The sequence below is a fragment of the Arabidopsis lyrata genome (assembly GCF_000004255.2).
Source record: "Arabidopsis lyrata subsp. lyrata unplaced genomic scaffold ARALYscaffold_962, whole genome shotgun sequence".
NCBI lineage: Eukaryota > Viridiplantae > Streptophyta > Magnoliopsida > Brassicales > Brassicaceae > Arabidopsis > Arabidopsis lyrata.
In genome coordinates, this window is record NW_003301954.1 from 1 (window position 1) to 1,478 (window position 1,478).

The 1,478-nt window shown below is 34.8% G+C and overlaps 1 protein-coding gene across 1 annotated transcript in view; it reads left to right on the forward strand.

The window, feature by feature from the left end:
• Positions 1–993: 993 nt before the first annotated feature.
• The window catches only part of LOC9298266 (CASP-like protein 1D2), a 2,076-nt gene continuing 1,591 nt past the window's right edge, over positions 994–1,478 (forward strand). The window contains exon 1 of the mRNA XM_002862143.2: positions 994–1,380. Within this exon, the coding sequence (XP_002862189.2) occupies positions 1,136–1,380 (245 nt within the window). The 5' untranslated portion in view covers positions 994–1,135. The remainder of the gene's footprint in view (positions 1,381–1,478) is intronic.

The window sequence follows — 1,478 nt, forward strand, 5'->3', positions numbered from 1 at the left end:
AGGAGGAAAGTTTTTGAGACGGAGTCAGCTTCTGCTGCGGTCGACTTAGAGCACCCGAGAGTAACCCAACTTATTACGATGCTGGAGCTGCTCGAGAGAAATGATCTCCACTTAAATAATTTTTTATCTTTGTATATTTTGATTGATCATCGACCCCTAATTGTTAAAGCTTGGGCTAATTATATATTTGGATTTACTTAAACATGTTAGGTATAATTAAGTAAGATATGAAAGAAAATAAAACATGATGAGATTCATATATTATTTCTGTTAGGTCTGAGTTTTTGTGTTGTCCTTGACTTGTGTGCACTCTGTCTTGGCATCAAAAGATAAAGTTTGGTGATTTTGCTTAGACAAGACTACTCTCTTTCGACTGGATTAGTATCTGAAATAGTTTTATCCATGTTATAACATTATAATATGTTTGAGAAGTGGTGATGCTTCTGGAATTTTGGGTTCTTGCAGTTTAATGTTCTTACGTGAAATAAGATATCCATTTACATAATTTGCAGCCACGAGTAGAAAGCAAAGTGATACCTAAGAGCATGTATAAAATTACTTGTTTTCATGCAGATGATTGACTAACCACTCCCTACTGTTCTTTACTTTTTTATTTTTATCATCTTGATTATCGTCGCCCAATTCCCTCACCAACCTTCCTGGGGTTGGCCTAACACATTCCTATTGTATCTACATTATCCACAACTTTATACATATAGAAATATTAAATATATTTGAATTTTCTGTTAATCAAAAATAGAGATGCAATTTTGTTTTTATGTATTACAAAGATTTATAGAAACTTTTTGACTGATGAATATATGTTAACGTTGAAATAAAACTATAACATCTAGTGAATTTGCCAAAAACTATTTACAAATGTTAAACAACGAAAAATGCATGCTAGAAAATTAAATGAATTGAGATTCAAGCTCCTATATAATTGTTGTACAATTCAAACAAAAAAAGTATACACCATAATTGTTATATAAACTTGTTTTCTTGGCGTGTGGGTAACCACAACTCATCACACCAGGACTATATATACTCACAAATATATTCTCATGTAGCGGCCAAATTCATAACTCACAGTCCAAAGAAACAACAACCCACAAAAGAGTTATATAATCATCCGATGGCATCTACTGAGAACCCTGACCCAGAAACTGGCAAATCTGAACCGATTCCCGCATCGGCTACAACACCACCTCCCTCAGCCGCTAGTTTCCTAGATTGTCGTAAAATAGACGTTATAATAAGAGTTCTGCTTTTCTCCGCCACTCTGACTGCTCTTATAGTAATGGTGACCAGCGACCAGTGCCGGCCCGGAGGACAGGCCACCCAAGCCACCGCTTGGGGCACCACATTTTTTTTTTTAAGGTTTTCTTTTTTTGGAAAAAGGGCCCAATTTTAGAAAAAAAAAGAATTAAGCCCATAAAATGACAATATTTGGTAGAAACTAAAGCTTTTTCGAAAAA